Source organism: Salvia splendens, chromosome 18 (genome assembly GCF_004379255.2).
Source record: "Salvia splendens isolate huo1 chromosome 18, SspV2, whole genome shotgun sequence".
In the NCBI taxonomy this organism is placed as follows: Eukaryota; Viridiplantae; Streptophyta; class Magnoliopsida; order Lamiales; family Lamiaceae; genus Salvia; species Salvia splendens.
The window spans coordinates 19,693,640-19,716,741 of NC_056049.1; the positions used below are offsets into that span (position 1 = coordinate 19,693,640).

A 23,102-nucleotide genomic window follows, 5' to 3' on the forward strand; every position below is an offset into this window, starting at 1 on the left:
ATTTTGTGTTTATCGAAACTGAGTCAAGCTGGACTCTTGCCATTCCGTGTCTCTTTCTCCATCGCCATCTCTTTAAGCATTGGACAGTTCCTGGAGTCGTGATGACCCATCTCATCGCACGTCTAAGAGGCCTAGTAGCATCCTTTATAGCCTTCTCTCGATTTGAATCAGACGGCTCGCTGAGCTGTTAGCGTGGCCCTTGGTCTTGACGATATCTGGAGGATGGATCTTAATTACTTCAGGCCTTACCATACCATAAAACTCTTCAATCATCCGTCTCTTTTCAGAGGCGGAGGTTGACGGAGTACCAGCTTGAAGAGAATTGCCAAGTTCTTCGACGCCACCTAGGAATGCACGTAACACTTCAATGTCAGTCTCAAATCTTCTAAGAAACCCATAAAACATCGAAATCGCTTGCTTAGACACAGTTTGCCTATCGTCAACACAATATACTACACAATATGTACATTATGTATATCAGTTAAAAAAATACCTACGCGCTATGCATGTGTAACCCCAGACGAATTACTGCAGCTCGTGTATTTGGACAACGTTTTTTAGACTTGGAACATACTACACCCTAGCCCCTAGGCTTATTAAACCCTTAGGAAAAACAAGAAACATTCGCCAAACATCGAAACACGGCACAACTTAAATTAAACGGGTAATGATAAATCTTCATTACATATCACAAATAATGCATTACAGAAACTAAACTACGCATTATACTCTCAATATGTAGATTATGTATATCAGTTAAAAAAACCTACACGTTATGCATGTGCAACCCCAGACTAATTACTGCAGCTCGTGTATTTGGACAAGTTTTTTAGACTTAGAACATACTACACCCTAGCCCCTAGGCTTGTTAAACCCATAGGAGAACAAGAAATGTTCGCCAAACATCGAAACACGGCACAACTTAAATTAAACGGGTCAGGATAAATATGAATCCATGACTATGTTTTGATAGATTTTCATATTTTGATTCTTATTTATGTCTTTATTTCAATCTGTGTTGGTTTTTCTAGGAAACTTAATTCGGGAATGGCCTTAACTTCAATGTCTCTTTAACTTAGAGTAGGAAGCTAACATAGATAAGGAACCCTAGGCTAAAATAGATCAGGAGATAGTCCGGGGTAGATCTTGTGTTTTGAACGTTCCTAGAGGCCCGAGCTTACTATGCGACTGTAGGAGTGAGATGTTGGTGAGTAGGGCCTAGGAGACGTTATCGGCTTATCCTAGGTGTAAAATTCCACGATCAGTGATCAGCTGCTTGAGAGTGTAAAACCAACACGATCCCGATAAATAATGGAAAGTAATTAGACTTTAGGATTCATGTGAACAAGTGACCCGAAACAAGCTAGGAGTAGTCTTCCATCTTTATCGTGATTCTCTTGCATTTTTCCTTCTCGTTACGTCCTTCACTCGCCTCTTGATCATAAACCCAAAATTAAAAATATTTTACTGCTTTTTAGTTAGGTTTACTAGTTTTAGCAAGTAATCTCCTCCATGTGGGTTCGACACCTTTTATACTGCATTGCACGTCTGTATCCTCGCAGAAGTAGTAATTTTAGGGAATTATTACTTGTTTTGTATACTTAAATTACTTTTGTTAACAATACCAAAAAAACAAATACGATTGAGCAGTGAACCTACATAATTACTATAGTATGCGTGACTTTTGTTAACAAAACCAGAAATCACATACGATTGACTAATCCAGCAAATCTGCAATCTGCGAAGAAGTAGCAGTACACAGTGTTGGAAAGAAACAATATGTACCTTCTTCTATCGTTCAATTAATAACAATCACCAATGAGGCACACCCAGAAATCGGCGACGAACGGTTGCAATAGACTGCACAACTACTGTTGCAATATATAAACGAACGGTTTTCTTCAATAACCAAAACCGACAACGAACTTCAGCCTTAATGATATTTGTGGAGTGCAGACGCATAAATTTTTGGAAGATACCACAGAATGAACGTGATCTCAATAGAGAATAACCATGATTTTGGCAGAGAAAATCATGGGATTTTCCATAACAACCACCAATGCATGTACCTAAAATAGCCTTCTAGCTTTTTTAAATGATTTAATTTAACATTAGTTGGCATTATTTGGGACCGTTAGATCTTCAGAATGAATCACCGAGATTGAAAAGAATAATAGAACAAAATATGGAAAAAGGAAATGAATACATTTATATATTAATCTATATATTAATATGCATGTATGCTTGCGGTGGATTTGTGAGAAAACTGATTAGTTTATAGGTGAACTAATTCACAATATCCAAGCGACACATATGTTGGTGGGAGTCGGTTAATGTCTATGCTAAAGCCATGCAGAAAGTTCAACTGTATGGTGGTTATTTATGGAAGAATCGACGCATCAGTTGCGGTTAGTGCATGGCATTATACATATGAAGAGACACCACCTTTCATGGAGAGACATGCATTGCCTATATATATGTGTGCTCACATCACCGATAAAGATACACATACAATAACTATATAGACAGAAAGATAGACACATATATTGTGGAAAAAAATATGTGAGAAATTAGAGGGTCCCAAAACCTTTCCTTTTCTTAAGTCTTTTGCCTTTTCAACTTAAGATAACCTCCAAGTGGTTTATGAGGATCCTTAATGCCAAGACTTTTGAAGTGGTCTCTCCTATCCTATAAATAGATGGGTTTGAGAGATGAGAAGGACACACCAACGACAAATATTCTCTCTACTCTCTCTAGTCTCTACATTCTAGTGTGCATCTTAGGAGCATTGCATTGCTCGGTTCTCGCCTCCAATTCAAGTTCGCTAGTGCCTACGAGTTTGAGGTGCTTCAACTCGGTAGGAGGAAAGTCGTTTCATCTTTGGAAACATTACGCCAATCCGTGAGCACTAGCCGGGGCGTATTTCGTCTTGCGGAGAGAGGGATACCTCGACTCGACTTGAAGAAGACCATAGTTTGCATCTTGTTCTTTTATTGTATTTACTTTGTTTTATTTACCTTCTAGTTTGTTGTTCTTTTGTGACAGCAAAAGTTTGCCCGTGTAAAGGCTGCATTATTTCCAACATATATTTGTATATATACTTTCGGTTCTTGTATATATGTAAATAAAATGGTTGATTCTTTATCCATCAAAAGAATCATTTAAATGTTGAGGTCAAAGAGAAGATAACATCAATTGTGGAGGATCCAATTAACGAGAGGACAAACATCAAATGATGGATTCAACCTCTACATCAAATGAAGAAAGCATGGATGGAGGTTGGTGATTTTATCCCTACTTATACTATAAATGTTGTGGTTGAATTAATTCAAATCTAGAGTTAGATTTCATTATATAAATAATTAAAGTTGAGATATGGCTTACATGAGCTGCCCGACTGTGAGGGAACTGAAGAAATTCGAGCACGAGCATCCCCACCACCAATCCGTCGAGGAAGCTATACACTTTTTCAGATTTTTGACAGCTGCAATTGGAGAGTGTGTACAAAAATTCCCCTTATGCATTTGAGGGCATTTTTGTCTGAAAAAGTGTTAGGCATGTATAAATGGTTTACGAGCAAAATGTACAGTATAGGAACCGCAAAAGTATATTTTAAGGTATAAAAACCTCAAATGTGTATTGGAGATAGTATATCACCTAAAAATGTAATTCAATTTATTTAATATTGAATAAAAAATGGCTTAGAGCTTTACCTGCCAAACAATGAATTGCATCCTGTCATAATTTCAACATATATAAGTGTTTTAAATTTGAGCATAGTTCCAGAGAAATATAAAACAAAATACAAAAAATATGTTAGGGATGTATTGGAAGAAGAATATAATTTTAAATAGTAATTATATTTACCTAAAACATATACCCATTTTTCTGAAATTCTCTTATGAAACATTTGTTTTCTGGCATTAGATGTTATGCAGTGTTGTTTTGTGAGTTAATAAAGAGAAAATAAAGTAAGAGAAATGAAAAAAGTAGAAATTATATTGTTTTCATTTTAGAAAATGTTTCATTTTTATGGAATAACTCAAAGGGAAAATGTTTCATTTTTAATGATATGAAGGGGAGTTATTACACAATTTGACATTATATTTCGTTCAAAACTCCTCAAAAGGTTAAGTGGGACCTACTACTACTCCATTTACTCAGTCAATAGTACTCTCTTCGTCTCATTTAAGATGACGCGTTTTCCTTTTTAGTTTATCCAAAATAAGATGACACATTTCATTTTTTAGAAAGTTTCTCTCTCCAATTAATACATCGATCTCACTCTTATTAAAATATTCATCTTTCTTTCTCTCTTTATTTTAATACTTACACTTACCTTTTTCCTCTCTCCAATTAAACACATTAACCAATAACTCCTAAAGTCTTGTGCCAGCTAAGAAATGTGTCATTTTTGCCGGGACGGAGGGAGTATTATTTAATACTCTTTCTATCCCTGAAAATTTGTCACTTATTTCCATTTTTGTATGTCCCTACAAAATTTTTCACCTTCCACTTTTACCATTTTTGGTAGTGGACCCACATCCACTAACTCATTTTCACTCACATTTTATTATAAAACTGATATATAAAAATAGGACTCATACGTCTTTTCAACCTACTTTCTATTACTCCCTCCATGTTAATTGAGTCATTTTTCTATTTTGGAAAGTTCCAAAATAATTAAGTCATTTCTATTTTTGTCAAAAAGTAACTCTCTCTCGTAGTTTATTCTCTTTTCGCTTCTATGTGCCGAAAAGAAACGCCTCTATTAACAATGAAGGGATGGAGTACATTTCTTAAAACGTGTGCCGGGTTAAATGATGACAAATTATTAAGGACGGATGGAGTAATTGATTTAAATAGTTTCTAAAACCCTAAACCCAAATGATGAAGTGTATTGTACAAAATTGGGAAATAGAAACACGATGTTGATGGGATTGTTGGAGTATATTTTGTAAAGTTGGGATTTGGTTATTCAGGCTCAATTTACCATTTTTCTCTCAATCCATTTCCCCCCTTTCCAAACTGCACAAGTCTTACCTCTATCGGTATCGTGTGTTTAAATTCCCTTGTTGAAATTTTCTCGACAACCATTCAAACCATATCTTTTGATACTTTTGCTTTCTTTTAGTTGCAGAGCTGCTGTGTCATTAATGGCTGGAAATGGAAATGGACGAGCAACCGGAATCGATTGGGGACGCCATATTCGTGTGTGGCAGCGTGGCAGCACGACCGCATTGAGATTATTCCAAAAGATCAAGGACAAAAGACCAAGCTATAAGAGAGAGCGGAGAAAGAAAAAATGGTCCGAATCTGAATATTAATCATCCCTTCAAGATCAATGTCAAATGCTTCTAAAAGACCATCATTGCATTCATCTCCGAAAGAGCTTGGCGTGGATACCTCGCACGCCTCAATCGGAGTCCAGTAGAAGAAAATACAGCTGATTTACAAAACTGTGCATTGCAGTGAAAAACGCGTGGGCCGGCGAAATTTGCCCGACCGGGCAATTTGGGGCATATCGCGATACAGAAAAAATGCCCGATCGGGAGATTTCTGAGCAAAAAAAGCCCTATCGGGCAAATGTTGTTGGGCCTGTTTTCGAGCCCTAACTATTTAAATAGCTAGGGCACGACTTCCAAAGCATCTTTTGGCATTTGGAGACATTTTTAGAGAGAGAAAGAGGCTTGGAGTCCATTTTTGGGAGGAAGAACAAGATCAAGCCTTATCCACCTAATAGCAAGTCCCATATGATAGCATTTACTTGTTCTCTTGTATTGTTGCCCATTATGAGTGACTAGATTTTAGGGATTACTTTTAGTTTGTTAGGGGAGCTTGTAAATATGAATCCATGACTATGTTTTGATATATTTCCATATTTTGATTCTTATCTATGTCTTTATTTCAATCCATGTTGGGGTTTTCTAGGAAACTTAATTCGGGAATGGCTTAACTTCAATGTCTCTTTAACTTATAGTTGGGAGCTAACATAGATAAGGAACCCTAGACTAAAATTGATCAGGAGATAGTCCGGGGTAGATCTTGTGTTTTGAACCTTCCTAAATGCCAATCCCGAGCTTACTATGCGACTGTAGGAGTGAGATGTTGGTGAGTAGAGCCTAGGAGACGGTATCGGCTTATCCTAGGTGTAAAATTCTACGATCAGTGATCAGTTGCTTGAGAGTGTAAAATCAACACGATCCCGATAAATAATGAAAAGTAATTAGACTTTAGGATTCATGTGAACAAGTGACCCGAAACAAGCTAGAAGTAGTCTTCCATCTTTATCGTGATTCTCTTGCATTTTTCCTTCTCGTTACGTCCTTCACTCGCCTCTTGATCAAAAACCCAAAATTAAAAATATTTTACTGCTTTTTAATTAGGTTTACTACTTTTAGCAAGTAATCTCCTCCCTGTGGGTTCGACACCTTTTATACTGCATTGCACGTCTGTATCCTCGTAGAAGTAGTAATTTTAGGGAATTATTACTTGTTTTGTACACTTAAATTGCACCCTCGAAATCACAACAGAAATCGCACCACGTTGTCATATGTAGCTTTCACCGCCGCTGCTAGGAATCAAGTGACTAATAATCCCTTAAACACTGTATTCGGTAAATTTAAGGATGAGTTAGCAAGATAACGCATCACAATAAGATAATATAATGAAACTACGGTGTCATGGCTGATGTCAATATAAAATAGTAATTTTCTACTCACAGCCCATACATAGTCCAATAAATCCTAGTTGATTGTTTCCAAAATCTGTCTATGCCATAGTTAATTAATAAATCCTACAAAGACTATGACAAAGACTCATTTCAATATGCATTATATAGCTGGCCTCCCTCTAGAGCTTATCGATCACTATGTTTATACATAGTTTATACTTTCGTGAATTTCTGAGTTTCCTGTTCAAATTTTCACGGTTGCAAAGAGCATCTAAACTCGTTTGCATCAATGGCCGGAAAGGGAGAAGAGCAAGCGATCGGGATCGATTTGGGCACCACATATTCGTGCGTGGCAGCATGGCAGCACAATGAGCGTCTCATTGGAGAAGCTGCCAAGAATCAAGTCGCCAGTGCTCCAAATAATACCGTTTATTACGATGTCCTTTATCAATCGTCCCCCAAAAATAGAAACTTTTTAATAAGGAACAAGTTTTAATGCAAAATTGGTATAATACGAGAGATATGAAGAAAAGTATGTTAGGGAAAAATGGATCCCCCTCATTAGAGAAATAATTTTCGTAAACTAGAACGTTTCTATTTTTAGGGGATGAATTAAAAAGAAAGAGTTTTTATTTTTAGGGTCTGATGGAGTATTATATTACTCTGTTAGGGACCTAAATCCCTAACGATCCGATAAAACGGACAATAACGAGATAAAGATAATCCATAAAGATCTGGGCGGCTGTGCGCGGGTTCCAACCCGTCGGGCAACGGCTACAGATCAGATATACGTTCCGGCTGTGCGCGGAGACCTTCCGTCGGGCAGCAGGTAGCGTAGGGAATTACAGATTCAAAGCATAACTCGAGGCATTTGGCCAAAATAATATATTCATTGATTCATTATTGGATGATTAAATATGATAACAAGCTCTCCTATTTATAATAGTAGAATACTACCCTAACTTATTGAATAAGAAAACTAAGATATGGAAAAGATTTGGTGAAATAAAAGATAACTAAATAATTGTGATTTCCTAAGATATGGGATCGTATCAACTCCCCCACGGTTGAAATCTGCCTTGTCCTCAAGGTGGAAACTACGAAGCAACGACGATAGTCGTAAGCAAAAGCTTTGGTGAGACGTCTCCTCCTGGATCAAACACATACCGAATAGTTGAATGTATCCCTCGATCACTTCCATAAAAAATCAACCAAGGAGACCTAAAGTGGCCGCCAAGATTCCGTGCCAAAATGAAAAACCTGTTCACACCTCCAACAATGCTCAAACATGGCGTGTCATTGCGCGGAGGGATCAACCTTGCATCGGTGTCGAGCGATGTTGATCGATGATTCATACTTGGAACATCACCGACATTCAAATTCACATAGATACAAGCAAGTGCATGCGAACCGGAGTGAGCATCCCCTGTCTTACCCAATTCTTCTGCTTTTAATTTAAGCTCATCCTCAAACAACCTTCGCTTCATTTCCATTTCCTCTTGACTGTCCTGTTTTTTCATATCAAATCCAGCCTCGATGTCATCAACAAGGCTCTGATTCTCCATGCTCTCTCCCTTGTTCGGCTTCTCACTCAACACACTTAAATCTTTTTCTTTCGGCTCTAAACTAGATCGAAGGGCTTCGGCTTTATTTTCTTTCTCCAGCCAAGTCGCTACATCACTTTTCATCTCCAATTCCTTATGTGTTGGAACACTTATATCATCAATCTTCTCATCATATGCCCGGACGAGCACTTGCACCGGCGTATTGTTGGTCTTGATGATTTCTTCCAGGGACTCGTCATTTGGTACAACAAGAGTAGCACTCCCATTGTGAGCAACGCTGTCAGGAACATCCTCAGCTAGATTATCGTCATAAATATTCTCCTCAAACAATGCATTCACGCAGGCGAGAAGGGCGGCTTGCTCCAATCTACAACTACGTAGCTTCTCGTTGAAATCACTTACGACAGCTAGTTGGGCCGGGCAATGCGAACGAACCTTGAGACTGGGAATATTGGGCAGACCACGCTGCTTCCCCGAATCAATAAACCTGCTGGGTCGTTGAGGCGGGTGCGTGGCAACGGCAGACAACGGAGCTGTGCGGTGACTCAGCGGTCGGTCATACTTCGTAGGCTGCAAGGTCTGCGGGCAGCGATAGTCGGGCGGATCCCAACGACTAGGCGGACCCAGTGGTGGCTGATCATAATTCGAATATCCTCGTGATGGTTCCCAACAAGAGGGCTGCCACGACTGTGGTGGGTCGTCACAAGTGACAGGCCGACTAAATTGCTGATCATACCCGCCTATTTGTTGACGATGTTGTTGATATCTTGGTGGGTCCCAACATGAACCCCTGAGATTTCTCCCCTCGCGACGATATCGATCTCTCTGCGGGCTGTCACGCGTGCCAAAATTAGGGTTTCTGGGGCGAGGCCCCCTCTCCCAATTACGTCTCCGTCGTGCCCCGTCACAATCAGAATCGTCGTCGTCATAACCTATTCGCTGATCATACCTGCGGTAGGGGTTTGGTTCAAGATTATCGAACCGGCGATCCATTTCATCCCTCCAAGAATCCCATCTGTCGAGTCTATCTATCAAGCGATCCAATTTATAACCCACGGAATCATCGTGGTCCGCATCCTCCGTTGGGCGACCCTCACGGTCCCCCTCGTCGGTCTGCTGTCGGTTGAAACCGACGTTGTCTCGGCGGCCAATCGTGTTATCACGGCGCGACGAGCCATTCGGAAAGTAGTCGGGTCGGTTTGCGCCCCAACCTTGCCTACCGTTGTTGTTGTATCGTCTCATGAGTACACAGATGAAAGCACCAGTTGTTAGGGACATAAATCCCTAACGATCCGATAAAACGGACAATAACGAGATAAAGATAATCCGGCGCCCGTGAGGGTCTGCGGAGATAAAGATCTGGGCTGCTGTGCGCGGGTTCCAACCCGTCGGGCAACGACTACAGATCAGATATACGTTCCGGCTGTGCGCGGAGACCTTCCGTCGGGCAGCAGGTAGCGTAGGGAATTACAGATTCAAAGCATAACTCGAGGCATTTGGCCAAAATAATATATTCATTGATTCATTGTTGGATGATTAAATATGATAACAAGCTCTCCTATTTATAATAGTAGAATACTACCCTAACTTATTGAATAAGAAAACTAAGATATGGAAAAGATTTGGTGAAATAAAAGATAACTAAATAATTGTGATTTCCTAAGATATGGGATCGTATCATACTCCCTTCGTTCCATAGTAGTTGTGTCATTTTGTCATTTTGGTACGTTCCATAGCAGTGGGGTCACTTCCCTTTTTAGCAAAATTCAACGTATTTTTTTCACTTACTTTACTCTCTCTTACTTTATTCTATGTTCATCTCTCTACATTATTCATTTCCTACTTTATTCTTCATTTACTTAACTCAATTAATAGAATTTTTCTTAAATGACGTCCCAAAAAGAAACGCCTCCACTACCGCAGAACGGGGGGAGTAACGCCTCCACTACCACAGAACTGAGAGAGTATAAAACTAATATACTCCCTTTGTTCTACGGTAGTGGAGGCGTTTCTTTTCGGCACGCGATATAAAAATGTGTTAAGTGAGCTAAAAGTAAAGGAAAAATAAAGTAGAAAATGAAAAACGTAGAGAGATGAAGAAGGAATAAAGTAAGAAAGAGTAAACTAAGTGAGAAGAAATGTGTTGATTATTAAAGCTAAAAAGGGAAATGAACGTATCAAAATGACTCCACTACTATGAAACAGATAGAGAATAAAGGTAGAATTCATATTCCACTCAATTTTTTTTAATTATTTTCCTCTATATTTCTTAAAACCCGTGTCAAATCAAATTGAGACGTATAATGAGGGACATATAATAAGGGACGAATGGAGTATCTGTTCATTCAAGCTATTTCATGGTGTTTTTTTGATACAAATACTCTCGAAAATAAAACTAATATATACACAAGCTAGTAAAATGAACTAAGGAAACATTTCAATCGAAATAATTAAATAACACTAACTAGCCGAGGAAACCCTATTTATGCAAAATGAAACATTCCACCTATTAGTTCCTATTAGTGCTTTCGAATTAACGTACAATCTTAAGGCTAAACGACTTCTTCGTAATATGCAGAAGCACCTCAAATACCAAAAACCTCTTCCAAGTGAAAGGCCAACGTTTTCAAAACTTTTTCCTTATCATGTTGTATTTCTGTTATGTGAAAGAGAGAATGGACTTTTATTATTACTATTCTCTTATTGTGTTATGTGAGAAAGAGATTGAATGAGAAAATTTTTATTTTCGAGTTGAGTAGCAATTCTTTTTATATCACATGCATAGTTTCTGGTGTTCTATAACTTGTTGTATTCTACTATATCACTTCTATCTCTACTCCAATTCGTTTGTAGTATTATTTCTTACTCCTCTTTAATTTACAGATGCAAAGAGGCTGATTGGCCGTAAATTCAATGATCCAACGGTTCAGAGTGACATGAAACTATGGCCATTCAAGGTCATTCCTCACCCCACCGACATCAACAAGCCTATGATAGTAGTGTCGTACAAAGGAGAGGAGAAGCAGTTTTCAGCTGAGGAGATCTCTTCAATGGTGCTATCTAAGATGAAGGATATCGCCGAGGCCTATCTTGGATCGTTTGTGAAGAATGATGTCGTCACCGTGCCTGCCTATTTCAACGACTCTCAGCGTCAGGCCACCATGATCATGTGCATGCTCTCCTTACTTTTAATTATCGTGTTGGATTCATTTTTTAAAATGTAGGGAAGTTATAACAGAATTGGAATTAGCTCAACATTCGGTTATCAGCTTAAATATTCAGTTTTAATACCATACTTAATTTGTAGAACATTATGATTGATCTTGAACAATAGTAGTACTATTTGACTTGTATTCTCTTTCTCTCTTAGTATTGTATTCTGGTAACTTCCTCGGTGTTCTTACTCCGGCGACCCAGATTGAAAACTGACTGAAAACTGATGTCGATTATCCAACAATTTACATTCTATATTCATATTTACTTCAGCATGAACTCCAAATAAATATCTCAATCTCCTTCAACACATATGGGTTCTGTCACACTCAGTTTTGGCTTCAAGTCCTAGTTTCATATCATCCGTTAATCAAGATTTTGGTGTTCCTCCATGAATATGATGCTCGAAAACTTGAAGCACCAACACCTGACTAAATCCGCTTGAAAATCCTTGGCTCCATTCTCAGCAACACCCAAATGTACAATCCTTGTTCTTGAATCTGCCAACAGAATTTTGACCTCCAATCTGCGTTAAACAATTGTCAGAGAGACAGCAGCAGAGCGAAGGCGTATGCCATCATCGTCCCATATTCTCTCGGGTGCAGTAGCTCCAGCAATTATAGCCTACAACACATACCATTAACAGGATTGGTCAATGCAATGTCAAAACATCAAAGTTCAGAGCGCGATAATCATAGATTTTGGTTAGAGGATTACGACCCCACTCTTCACAGAAAATATTCGAAAGAGCTAAACACATTTTACAAGAGATAACCAACCTTTCCACTGTTAACAGCAGCTACTATTGCTACACGCTGTTCATCTCCACCAAACTCATAAAAGTAATAATTCCTGAAGACGTCGGACATAAACAAGCTAATAAGAAATATATAAAAACACTACCTGACTTTCTATGAAAGTCAAAATGACTAGCTTACTTCAACTTCTAAAGAATTTGAAGTTGTAGTTGTTCGTTAACTTAGCAGGTTGCTCTTTAATATACTGTTACAGCAGGTTAGCAATGACATTGTTAAGGATACCTGTAACCGTCTTCTTCCTTAATCTTAAATGTCCTAGCAGAATACAACGTCGCACCAACTGTTTACACAATTTTAGGCAAAATCAGAAACAAAACTTTAAAGCCTTCTTGAGAGACAAACAGCATTCCCATCGAAATACCTGGAACAAATATTTTAGCTGCATCCTTCAGAGAACCTAAATCAGCAATGTCTTGGGCCTGTCAGAGTCAGAATAAGCACTTTTACGAGACAATAAATGAAACGAAACACTTGTAATATCTGATAGGTGAAGAGTATCACATCCGCAAACCTCTAAGAAGGTAATCTTGAGTGAATTAGATGGTCGAATAACAACACTCAGAACTTCGGATCTGTTTGACATTGGCATGTACTGAAGAGTCAAGATTCAATTACATACAGAAACACTCATGATAGATGAAATGAACAGCTAAAACCAAACATAGCCAAAGAACTTTTTCAATTAAACTAAACTGGGGAGGATTGGTACTTCTCAGCAGCATATGTAGAGGTTCTCCACTCTAGATAAATGAACTCAAACAAAGCATTTAATTTTCAGCCAAAAGCAATATGAGATATTTTTTAAATCCTTTTCCTGAATTCCTCAACAAATTAACCATCTTCTAATGTGTAATTGGAGTAGCAAGGGAAAGAAATAGCAATGTAATTCAGAATCTACCAGATAAAGCAACACAAACTCAACTTTCAGGAATATATATATAAAATCTTCATGAGTTTGAAACAATGGAGGTTACCCATCGGGGGTGGCGAAACGCGCAGCATAAGTCTTTGGCTTCGCCTTATCTCCATAGAGAGACAGTCCAGCATTATAGTCCTACAAAATTCAGTAAAAGAATAATTGAAAATTTCGTTCAATCCAATGCAAATATGCAATTATGATACATTTTCCTCAAACCTAAATTGAAAATTTCATCTTAAAATTGAAGCTAGAAAGGGGGAATTGAGAATGAAGGGAAAATGCAGTGCAGACCTCGGGTTCCATGATGTCTTGGAAGTTGGGAGGGACGCGAATTGAGAAACCATCTCCGTAGAATTGGAACCAAGACTTGGTGTTGGCGATGCCGGAGAGGAAAGATTTGGAAGGAGATTGAGCTAGTGCAGCGGCAGCGGAAGAAGAAGAAGAAGAAGATAAGGCTACAACTGGAGAAGCGAGGATTAAAGTTCTTCTAGAGATAAGAGAAGCAGCAGCATCCAGCAAGAAGGGGAAGGAAGGGTGTGGGCTCGTCGTTGGCGGAGGGGAAGAAGGGGAAGGGGAAGGGGAGGGGGAGGGGGAGATGGATAGCATCAATTTGGGCATGGTCATCGAATAATGTGGTTCACGTTCATCCCAGTTCATTTCTTCATTTTCCATTTATTTTAAGAGCATCCACGGAAGCGAGGACTTCCCCACGGACTAGCACTAGGACTTCTCAAAAACACCTTCTGTCACGTCATAAATAAAGACTTTCCACCTCACTGCCACATCACTAAGACTTCCCACTACATAATAGTGGATTAGCACTAGGACAAGCACTAGGATATCCCAACAACACAATTTCACATTTTATATACGAAATTTAAATACGGAATTAAAATTTCGACACAAATACGGAGAAAACGTGAACATTTTATATAAATAAATAAAATATACATAATTAAAAAAACATAGTTCAAAGAGAAAATAAAAAAAAAAACCATCCCCAAGCTTTGACACACGCGGCCCCTCTCTCACTCCTCGTCGTTCCCTAGTGGCGGCGGCGGAGTCCCCAGATGCCTCCCCCCCCCCCCGCTGATGGGTGGGAGCCCAGCATCACGCCTCATCAAGTCGATGACCCTCTGCATCTTCTCCTTGTGTATGGGGTCATCGGTCGCTCTCCACTCCTTGATGATTTCTATCATGTTCGTATGATGTTGGATATGGGCAATACGGGAGAACTCGGGGGTCGGCTGGAATGCTGTAGGGGCTGTCGATTGGACTTCTTGGGACCGGCTGCTGGCGCCTCCCCTACACTCCCGCATCGCCGTCTTTTGCCCAATCGGGCGGCGACGGCGACGGTTATACGAGGGAGGACTCGGGATATCTTCGGAATCGTCGGGGAGGTCGGTGGAGCCGGCGCTGCTGCTGTAGTCGTCGCTGGAGTTAATCTTCTGCCGCTTCGGCCGGCCAGCCAGCTGCGACACCCGCCGAAACTTTGCCGACTCCATCAGCACCACATAGGAGTCCCAATGGTTAAACGTGTCGTGCTTGCCGCGCTCGGGGAACTCCGCCATCGGCTTCGCATCCTCCATGGTCTGGCCACTGGTAAGCATGCGGCCGTTGTTCTCGTATAGGCCGGCAAATCGGGAGACAACGGCCTTCAGTTGGTCCCATGTCTTCCGGCACTCTTCAGCGTGTGATACCTTCCATCCGCCGGTTTAAACGAACAGTAGGCTTGGGAGATGCGTTTCCACATGTTGTCGATCATCTGGTTGCTCGACCGAATGGGATCATCGCAGACATTGATCCAGGCTTTTTACAAAGCCACACACTCCTCCTCACTCCACACGGTCCGCCGTGTCTTCTCGTAGTCGTCATCCGCCTAAGCCCCCACCTCCTCCGCCCCAGCCCTCGACTGCGAGGACTCACCCGCCACCCCCTTGCTCTTGTCGCGGCCACTGCCTCTACCCTTGCCCTTCTTCGAACCACCCCGACGGCCTGCAGCCGGTGGACTCTCAGTGGGAGGCACCCTAACCGGAGATAGACCCAACTCCTCCAATGAGAAAGTCTCAGCAGAAGTGTACTGAGACTCCAGTGGAGTACAGGTCTGGGATGCCCCTGTAAAGAAATCAATAGTGGGGCGATAGACATTGTTCCCGTGCGACCCAGCAGTTGTCGGCTGCCTCTGCATCATCCCGCTCATCTGGGCCGTGCCGGCACTCATGCCCGCCATTTGGGGCAACATCTGGGGCATCATCTCACTCATCTGGGTCATGCCGGCACTCATCTGGGGCCAAGCGTACATGTTATAGTATTGTGACATCATCCCCGACATCTGGATGCTCGTTCCACTTCCAACCGGGAACGAGGGTGTTTGTGTTTCGCTAGTGGTTGGGGAGTCGCTGTCGTGGTGTTCCATTTATCTTGAATAGAATGGGAGTAGAGAGATAGAAACTCATTAATACAAGTGGTGCAAATAAAAATGAACCGAAACGAGCCGTATATATAGAGTTTTAAAAAAAATCAAAAATTGCGGTCGTCCGTCGGGCGCCCACAATAGCGGACGAGACGATGGACACCACGACGGACGAGCACAAAAACCGACGGACGAGGGGTCATCCGTCTGGCTAGTCCGTAAGCGGGACGCCGGTCTCAATAGTGGACGAGCGGCTCGCCGGTCGCTCGTCCGCCGACTTGTCCACTATTGTAGATGCTCTATCTAAGTCTGTTGCTTTAAAATTCACTATTATTGGAGTACTAAGAATAAATCTAGTTTTATAAGTAATACTTCCTCCGTTTCTTCATAGTTGAGGCAAAACTTTTCGGCACGGAGTTTAAGAAAGAGATGTTGAATGTGTTAAATAAATAGATAAAAAAGTAAGAGAGAGAAAAAAGTAGAGAGAAAAATATAGAATGTGAATACAAATATGGAGAAACGGAGGGAGTATAAGAATAAATACAAACTAGTTTTATTTATTAAAAGTGAAATGCCACATGTGACATGACACACAAATACTACTAGGTGCCCCTAGAGTTCATTCTTTTTTTTGGATTATCAATCATGTTTTATTTGAATTCCTACTTTTTTTTAAAGGATATTTGAATTCCAGCTTAAATGTGAATTCGGTAAGAATGAACAATATATATTACTCCCGATAAAAGTTACATTTCATTATTATCATAAATGGTAAATGTCTCACATTCTGTTTTTTAACATTTTATAAAACTCATGTTCATATCAAATATAACTTTTACTGTGGGACGAATGGAGTACAATTTATGTTACTTCATGAATATAAATTGTTATTAGAAGTATTTTCACAAATATTTTAATTCATTAAATACTATTTTTTTCGTTTAGGACTATACTTTCTCATTTAAATTCCTAAATGCTACACATTATACTCTTTCCGTGCTACTCCCTCCGTCCCCAATTAATTGTCACTCTTTTCCATTTCGGTCTGTTCCTCAATAATTGTCACACTTCATTTTTACCATAAATGGTAAGTAGGTCCCACATTCCACTAACTCACTTCACTCACATTTTATTATAAAATCAATATAAAAAAGTGGGTCGCACATTCCACTAACTTTTTCAACCAACTTTTCTTTACATTTCCTAAAACTTGTGCCCAGTCAAAGAGTGACAATTAATTGGGGACGGGGGGAGTATAATAAATGTTACACTTTAATTCCTTTATAGTTTCTCCTACAAAAGATGCCACATTTTCTTTTTTTGAAAAAAAGGTTCCCTATTAGTATAAATATACTACTATTTTCTCTTTCCATCTAACACACAAAACAACATCTCCAAAATCTCGTGCAATTCTCGAAATGTACCTTCTATTAGAGCATTTACAATAGCACGGACTAGTCAATATTCTAGCACTAGGACTAACCAAAAACACTTCTGCCACGTCATTAGAGCATCCCCATCCATGCTCTTTGGCAAGACCCACATTTATTAATTTTTTACTCCTTACTCTTCCGCAAGAGCACAACACCTACATTCATGTTCTTCCGCAAGAGCATGCTCAAGGGTCCCACCATTCCATTATTCAATTTAAATACTTCAATTATTAAAAACATATCCACAATATTAAAATGCATTAAAAATACCCGATACCATTACAAATTACTAAAAAAATAAAAATTACATAATTAAAATCCTAAAAATTAAAAACTACATAATTAAAATCCTAAAAATTGAGATTGAGAGAGTTGTTTGGTATAGTGTCATTTTTTTGTGTTTGAAATGGGAGTACTTATAGATGAAAGTTTGAATTTTAGGGTAAAAATAATAAAAAAAATAAATTAAAAGTGTGGAAAAAATAGATATATTTTATTAGGAAGTGGGAAAATATTTTTTTTATTAAATCTGAAATTTTCAGATTTTTTCAAATATTAAAAAAAATTATAAAAATGATAAACTAACGGCCAACCAAAGCATGCCACATCGGCTGCTCGTGCTCTTGCCGTTGACACGGACGTGCTCTTGCCATTGACACGGACGTGCTCTATGCATCGAGCAGGGTCGTGCCGTCGGCAAGAGCACAGCGGCGGACACTTGCAAGCCGCGCCGACGGCACGGACGTCGTCCTTACTGACGAGGACTGATGGGGATGCTCTTAGGACTTCCCACAGCTTGTTACGTCACTAGGACTTCCCACAACCCAGTAATAGACTAGCCGACGTCCTAGCCAAGCAAATAAATTGACAAATACGATTAATTTGTTTTAATTATTGGTGTTTATCAAATACGTATTTAAAAAATGAAGTGCAATGAGTTGTAAATGTAGAGTATAAAAAAAATCAGCTAGCCTATCGGTGTCCGCGCAATAGCGGACTAGCGATCAGCTAACAGTTTAAGTCCGCGGATGAGAGCTCGTGCTACTTCGTGACGTCCGTCGCGTTAGCCTAACGCAATAGTGGACGTCCACACGCCCTAACCACTAGTCCGTAGTGTGCTATTGCATATGCTCTTATGGGACAGAGGGACTACTACTATTCTTAACTTTTAAAATTTGAAATTATTATTTTATGTCAATATATCATCATTGACTGAAATATAAGATGCTAACTATAAAATAGATTATATGAATTGGAGGATCGTATCTTCAGGCAGGGGGAAACCCGGCGGGGTGAAGGAGGATTAACTAGGGTTTCAGAAACCCCTATTTGGATAGAAAGATTAGGGTTTCTAGAAAAGAATATCCAAAATAAAGTTTTACTGTATTTCTTAATGACAGATGTATGCAATAGTACAATTTATAATTATAGAGGGTTACCGAAAAGAAAAGTCGAGATGGAGCTTATAATATTTGCTTGACTCAGTTACATCAATGAAATAAAATCATCAACAATATTCTTAGAATTACACACACAATAAACATATTTATTGTATCACACATGAATTAGAAAGAGGCCTAACGCCTCAAGCTTGAGGCCAACGGTTTGATGAATCCGATCTTCCATCTCCGACGTCAAATAATTCTTCCAATCTCCAACTTGACCTTTCCTAAAATATTTCGCATTGGCCGCCAACTTCTTAAGCCTCTCGAAACTGCACCTCCACAGAAGCTCCTCCACCTCTCCTTCCTCCTTCAACGGTCTCCCCACAAACTCCGCAATCCTCGAAATCTCCCTCTCGGGGTGCGATTTGATGTCCTCGTACTTGACGAACAGGACCTTCTCCGGCCTCCTCTGGCTCTCCAGCCAGTACTCGGCCACAGAGCCGGAAAAGGGCCCGCTGGGATGCACGCCCGAGCAGAAGCACTCCACTGCCCTGCTGAGCGGCAGCGGCTCTTTATCTCGCCGAAATATGAGATTGTAGAAGTGCCACATGGAGACGAGGGTGTCCTTGGGGCTCCTGGCGATGAACACGATCTTGCTGGCGGAGGAGGCGAGGCGCGGAGGCGTCGTAGATGTCCACGTTGCAGTAGTTGGTCAAGGGCTCGACCTCGGCGGTGGGGACGAGGGAGTGAGGGAGGGTTGGCCGTGGCGAGGCGATCGCCGTTTTCGCCGCCTTTTTTGAGGATGGAGTGAGAGAGCGCCATGAGCCACGTGGTGCCGGTCTTGGGGAACGAGGCGAGGAGGACGTCGTCGTCGCGGGCGTGGAAGTTTGACCGGAAGGTCATGGCGTGGTCGATTATTGAGGAGTAGACCCAGAAGCCGTCCCACTGAGTGATCAGGACGTCGGGTTCGTCCCAGAAATTCACTTTTTGGTAGATCGCGAGGATGAGTTTGCCATTTTTTTAAATTTTTTATTTACAATGCTTTGAGACTATTAGCTTTCATTTTATAAGAAAAATGTAATGGAGGTCGAGCATGTCATTTTTAAGAATTTAGTTGACTTTAAATCGAAATAATAAGTCTAAAACTATCCACGCGAAATAATAGCGCTATTGATTCTGCTTCTATCATAACGTTGGTTAATAGTATTAAAATTGATACTCGGTATCATTCCACCAACCGAATTATGTTTAAAGGAATGTGTCAAAAGTGGATTATAAATATCATATTCATAAGATCTCTGTTATCAAATTGATATTGATATCTGGTAAAATTAACATATTATAACCTCATCATAATCCTTAGTTTAGATCATATGCAATCATGTATTCTCTTCCATCCAACAACTAATTAATGTCGCTTATGACAATGAAACACAACTCAGTTGATAAGACGATTTCAATGATAGCTTGCTCTTTTTATTAGAAGTTTAATGGTAGCTAAGCATGGAGTATTTATTAAGAATTAATTAGATATTGAAAGCTGTTGTTTTGGCTGCACAAGTTGTTGCTCGAGCTAACGAAGGAGGAGAATCGAAGTGAAGGGAGCTGATCCTAAGCTGAAGAGTTTAGGAGCCGTCGATCTTAGCTCACTCGTTCAGTGACCGTAGGATTATAATTAGTTTAGGATGATTAAATCCTGACCTTCGATCCAACTAGCCGTTCGAGTCCAATTGAGATGTTTAAATTTGTTCACTCTTGCGCTTACAGCTGTTATGCTCATTTGTTACTCACGCCTTCCTCTCTCTGTCGATCGACTTCCAACATCATACTCCGACTGAGTCTTCTTGTTCTGCATTTTCGATTCCGATTGCCAACAAGTGGCGCTGTCTGTGGAAAATGCATCAAAGAAAGTAATTGAGAATCGAATCCAATTGCATCGATGGTTTGAATCTGAGAAATTTACTGGCAAGAATTGCTTGAGTTTTTGGCGTATGAAAATTCGAGCAATGTTAATACAACAAGGATTGGCATTGGCTATGTCGACTAGGAAAAAAACGGAAGTGCTCGATGATAAGGCGACTGCCAAGAGGGAAGTGATAATGGCCAAAGCACATAGTGCGTGGTTTTGTGCCTCAGCAACAAGGTGTTGAGGGAGGTTGCAAAGGAGATTATGGTGGCCGGGATCTTGGAGAAATTGGAAAGCTTATACATACAAAATTGCTTGCAAATCGACTGTTCATGAAGCAACGACTATATTCCTACATATTTCAAGAAGAAAAGAGAATAATCGAGCAACTGGAGGACTTCAACAAGGCAGTTGATGATATAAAAAACACAGATGTCGGATAAGGCTATACTTTTGTTGAACGCTATGCCTAAATCACACGATCAATTGCGTTTGCTATTATGTATGGCAGGAAGGGGACCATCACTTTAGTCGAAGTTCAGTCGGCTCTAAGAGCGAAGGATTTGCATAGGGCGGGAGGTAGAGGCCAAGAACAAGCAGAACATTAAGAAGTTCGAGAATAAGAAGGGCTTCAAGAAGGATCCTGATGGCCCTAAGCCTACAACAAAAGATCAGAAAGAGACAAGATCTTGTCATTGGTGCAAGAAATCAGACCATCTTAAAATTTTGCACTGGCTTTACATTAAACACCAATGATTAAAAGATAAAAGTGTTACATAGTATGTTCGACCATCTCATCTTATACATTTTGTTTAATTACTTTGTGTTACATAGTTTAGGTTATAAGACAGCCTATCTATTTCTTATCGTCTCCTGCTACAAACTTGTAGGTGACATAAGCACTAAAGGAGACGATTACAAGCACAGCCACCCCAATATTCACCATCAACTTCCTCTCTTCATTCAGCTCAGCCACCCCTTTCACTGCTTTCGCGATCGCTCCACTCGACTCGATTACCTCTTTTTTCTTCCCTCCTTTCACTGCCTTGGTGAAAGCTCCATCTTCACTTCCACCCGACTCGATTGCTTCCTTTTCTTTCCCTTCTTTGCCCTTGTCCTTGCCTGAAAGTTCTTTCATTGCAACTTCTTCTCTCTCGGCTCCGGCCAGCTTTGTTTTCGATGAGCTAGCTTCCCTGCCCCGGTCCTCCTCAACATGTTTGTGTTTCTCGTTTTCACGAGCCTCATGATGAGGCTTGTCGATTGTCTTTTTTGGTATTGTGATGGTGAGAGCGCCATCGTGGAACTTGGCTCGAACTGAGTTCATGTCCGAGTTCTCAGGAACCTCGAAATCCTCGAGGAAGTGGCTCCATTTGTTGCCGGCTATGAGTCGCTCCCCGCGAACCCTAACGATGTTACGGCCTTCTGTGGAAACCCTAAGTTGCTCTCTCATGAAACCTAAAATTAACAATAGTACTAACATTTAATTTTGCATAAAACCTCGTGCCAGACGGTCACAATGTACAAAACACATGCATACCAGGAATGGAAATAATGAGGCTATGGGAATGAGCATCTTGTTGCCATTCCGAGTTGGGCTTGAAATCTTCGTACACCGGCCAAACCCCAGCGACGCCTCGACCCCTCATCGCCATCCTCACTTAGCTTGATGATTTGATGTAAAATGTATGTATCGTGATTATTGGGCTATGATATTAAATTCCATAAATCTGGTATGTCTATTTATATAAAAAAATGGGAAATCTGAGAATGAAGGTATGTATATTGACTTAGGCTATGAGGAAGTAATCGAAATTGAGGTTGTCCAAAGAAATGTAAGAGGTATTTCTTGACGGCGGTGATGAAACCTAATAAAGTTCTTTATTTGCCTTATACACTACTCATCATTTACCCTAATTTTTTAATATACGTATAAAGTTTTTATTAAGTTATTCCATATTATAATAGAGTTAGTACTATGATATGGTTTTCCGAACTATTTCTCATAAAATACTCTGCTAGATTATTTCAAAAAGAAAAATACTCTGCTAGATGGAAGGTTTATAATTTTGTCACTTTTAAAATTTATATGAAGCGTTTATGTATATATAATCAATTTTGTACCCGGCGTCTGTGTAAATTGCCTCTGAATCAAATCTAGTATTTTTCACCGACAAAATTATGAAATGAAAACATCCAGAATAATAACTTTCAATTTTATGTACTAAATTTAATTTAGTATGCAAAATGTTATTTAGTAAAACTATTTAATTATATCTTATTTATTTTTATATTGAAAATTAGTTATCGGTCCTTGTCGCCGTAAAGCATTGTACATTATAAATCATCTATGATTATTATTCCACAACTATCGACAATTGGTTATCTAATTTATTCTTACTGTATAAAATAACTTAAAAAATGTGTCACGTGACATGATTTAGGCAGGCGATTATGAATTTATGATATTTCAAAAAATTGTAATTTGACATTAATCTAATATAAGATGGGATTGTTTTTTTATCCAATCTCTATCTATGTATTAATTAAGATAATGTTTCCATTAATTAAGAGCATCTCCAATGACGGCATCGTCACCGGCACGCCGATTTTTCGCGGACGCCGGTGCTGACGCCGATTTTTATTTTTATTTTTAATTTTTTGAAACACTATATATACGCGATTTGGACATCATTTTCATTCGCACCACTTGTTTTAACGAGTACTCCCTCTATCTTAATTTCTGTACAAGATCAACAACGAGAAATGGAGAACAACTA

The 23,102-nt window shown here is 39.8% G+C and overlaps 3 protein-coding genes and 1 pseudogene across 3 annotated transcripts; 1 reads left to right on the forward strand and 3 right to left on the reverse strand.

Annotated features, from left to right (window-relative positions):
• Positions 1 to 3,375: 3,375 nt before the first annotated feature.
• LOC121776872 (heat shock cognate 70 kDa protein-like) lies at positions 3,376 to 11,526 on the forward strand. Its single transcript, XM_042174027.1, has 4 exons — positions 3,376 to 3,497; positions 6,534 to 6,616; positions 11,122 to 11,407; positions 11,463 to 11,526. Exons 1-4 carry the CDS (start codon positions 3,376 to 3,378, stop codon positions 11,524 to 11,526), a joined length of 555 nt encoding a protein of 184 aa, XP_042029961.1.
• A 130-nt stretch (positions 11,527 to 11,656) lies between these two features.
• Positions 11,657 to 13,823, reverse strand: LOC121775783. Its single transcript, XM_042172828.1, has 7 exons — positions 13,480 to 13,823; positions 13,244 to 13,323; positions 12,781 to 12,841; positions 12,631 to 12,688; positions 12,492 to 12,549; positions 12,231 to 12,303; positions 11,657 to 12,075 (listed from the first exon to the last, which is right to left on the reverse strand). The coding sequence occupies exons 1-7, from the start codon at positions 13,810 to 13,812 to the stop codon at positions 11,983 to 11,985; spliced, it is 756 nt and encodes a 251-aa protein (XP_042028762.1). The 5' UTR covers positions 13,813 to 13,823; the 3' UTR covers positions 11,657 to 11,982.
• Positions 13,824 to 18,588: 4,765 nt separating this feature from the next.
• Positions 18,589 to 20,199, reverse strand: LOC121776873 (annotated as a pseudogene).
• An 862-nt stretch (positions 20,200 to 21,061) lies between these two features.
• Positions 21,062 to 22,014, reverse strand: LOC121777638 (inactive protein RESTRICTED TEV MOVEMENT 2-like). Its single transcript, XM_042174954.1, has 2 exons — positions 21,863 to 22,014; positions 21,062 to 21,780 (listed from the first exon to the last, which is right to left on the reverse strand). The coding sequence occupies exons 1-2, from the start codon at positions 21,975 to 21,977 to the stop codon at positions 21,182 to 21,184; spliced, it is 714 nt and encodes a 237-aa protein (XP_042030888.1). The 5' UTR covers positions 21,978 to 22,014; the 3' UTR covers positions 21,062 to 21,181.
• Positions 22,015 to 23,102: the final 1,088 nt, after the last annotated feature.

Bases quoted from the DNA above. Each gene is read 5' to 3' on its own strand.
- LOC121776872 (XM_042174027.1), top strand. From the start codon at position 3,376: ATGGCTTACATGAGCTGCCCGACTGTGAGGGAACTGAAGAAATTCGAG. The intron at 3,498-6,533 runs GTGTGTACAAAA...AAATCACAACAG, and splicing joins TTGACAGCTGCAATTGGAGA to AAATCGCACCACGTTGTCAT. The intron at 6,617-11,121 runs GTAAATTTAAGG...TTTAATTTACAG, and splicing joins TCCCTTAAACACTGTATTCG to ATGCAAAGAGGCTGATTGGC.
- LOC121775783 (XM_042172828.1), bottom strand. From the start codon at position 13,812: ATGACCATGCCCAAATTGATGCTATCCATCTCCCCCTCCCCCTCCCCT. The intron at 13,324-13,479 runs GTCTGCACTGCA...TGAATTTTGTAG, and splicing joins AAGACATCATGGAACCCGAG to GACTATAATGCTGGACTGTC. The intron at 12,304-12,491 runs GTATCCTTAACA...CGACGTCTTCAG, and splicing joins AAGGAAGAAGACGGTTACAG to GAATTATTACTTTTATGAGT.
- LOC121777638 (XM_042174954.1), bottom strand. From the start codon at position 21,977: ATGGCGATGAGGGGTCGAGGCGTCGCTGGGGTTTGGCCGGTGTACGAA. The intron at 21,781-21,862 runs GTATGCATGTGT...TGTTAATTTTAG, and splicing joins CCTCATTATTTCCATTCCTG to GTTTCATGAGAGAGCAACTT.